Raw genomic sequence first — 1,306 nt, forward strand, 5'->3', positions numbered from 1 at the left:
TTATTAGCTAAGGCGGCACTATGTGTTACTGATTGTGTTATTGCAGAAATGGAGAAGTTAGGAAATCGTTAGAGGTATTACTACTACTATCATCTATACCTCTAGTTGATGATATTGTAGGTTGGCATTACGATTGGCTAAGGATCCTCGATTTACTAGACTTACTTGTGATCATCATACTGGGACTTGTGCTGATGATTGTCTAGTTACAAGAGTACAACAACATGGATGCTATATAGTAACTACTAATGATAGAGATTTAAGACGTAGATTAAGGAAGGTAGTAATAATAGTAATAGTTGATTATCATCCTGGTTAATAGGACAATGTTATTATTATTAGATACCTGGTGTACCTATTATAAGAGTCCAACGTGGGAAATATGGTGTAACCATAACAACAACAAGGTTCATTGTCTCATCCACATTTTTTCCTTCAAAACTCTTCTTGTAGCGCAGTAGTAGTACCCAGCGCATCTTGATCACTTATGCATATGAGGGCCACAAAATGGATCAAAGCAACCAGCCAGGGCCTGGTCGACAGGCCTTTAAATTCCTTTTCGGACCTTGCGACTGGTTCATTGATCATCAAATATGGCTTTCTCCACTTTACGTGAAGTGTCTAACCTACGTAATGGTCGCCTGGAGAGGGTACCTCTTCGTGAATGACTGGCGGAGCGCAAGATTATGAAGATATCATTCTTCATGGAGTACCGGGAATGGTAATGCTACATGTCATGCTCATAGTGTAGGCCCATTCCCGATCGGTTGCATGCCATTCCAATCTACGAACTATTCGAAGTCCTAGCTGACTCGTCCTAGCTCGAATACGACTCTGTGCTCTCGCTCTCCACCGATATTGAACTCGTCACCCGGGACACATCGCCATTAGGCTGAGCCAAAGCTGTCATTTCTACCCACTCGGATCCCTAACCATGCCCACTAGCGCAATACCTTGAGTTAGCATAGTGTAGGCCCAATCCCAAATCGGGAATCCCGATCGGTTGCATGTTATTCCAATCCACGAACTTTGCGAAGTCCTAACTGACTCGTCTTAGCTCGAATAGGACCGCATTAGCCAAGCGAGGAGCTTGGGCGCGCGGAAGAAAACTTGGGCCAGAGGGAGAAAATCTTGGGCACGCGAGGGACGAGGCAGTATGTCTAGCTAATAATGTCCGAATCTGTATCCAGTTCTCCTTCATCATCTTCTTCCACATCATCTTTCTCCACTTTAACGAAAGTAATTGACATACAGTCGTTGTTGTTGTTATGTATTATTAGGTGTTCGTTGGTGCTGCAGAAGGTAG

General features: G+C 43.6%; 1 protein-coding gene across 1 annotated transcript; it reads left to right on the forward strand.

Annotated features, from left to right (window-relative positions):
• Window positions 1–120: 120 nt before the first annotated feature.
• On the forward strand, window positions 121–280 carry Pmar_PMAR000493 (conserved hypothetical protein; the record flags this gene model as incomplete). Its single annotated transcript, XM_002764608.1, has 1 exon — window positions 121–280. A coding segment is annotated over one exon (160 nt), but the record flags the coding sequence as incomplete, so codon positions are not given.
• Window positions 281–1,306: the final 1,026 nt, after the last annotated feature.

The sequence above is a fragment of the Perkinsus marinus genome (assembly GCF_000006405.1).
Source record: "Perkinsus marinus ATCC 50983 genomic scaffold scf_1104296976626, whole genome shotgun sequence".
Taxonomy (NCBI): Eukaryota; Perkinsozoa; order Perkinsida; family Perkinsidae; genus Perkinsus; species Perkinsus marinus.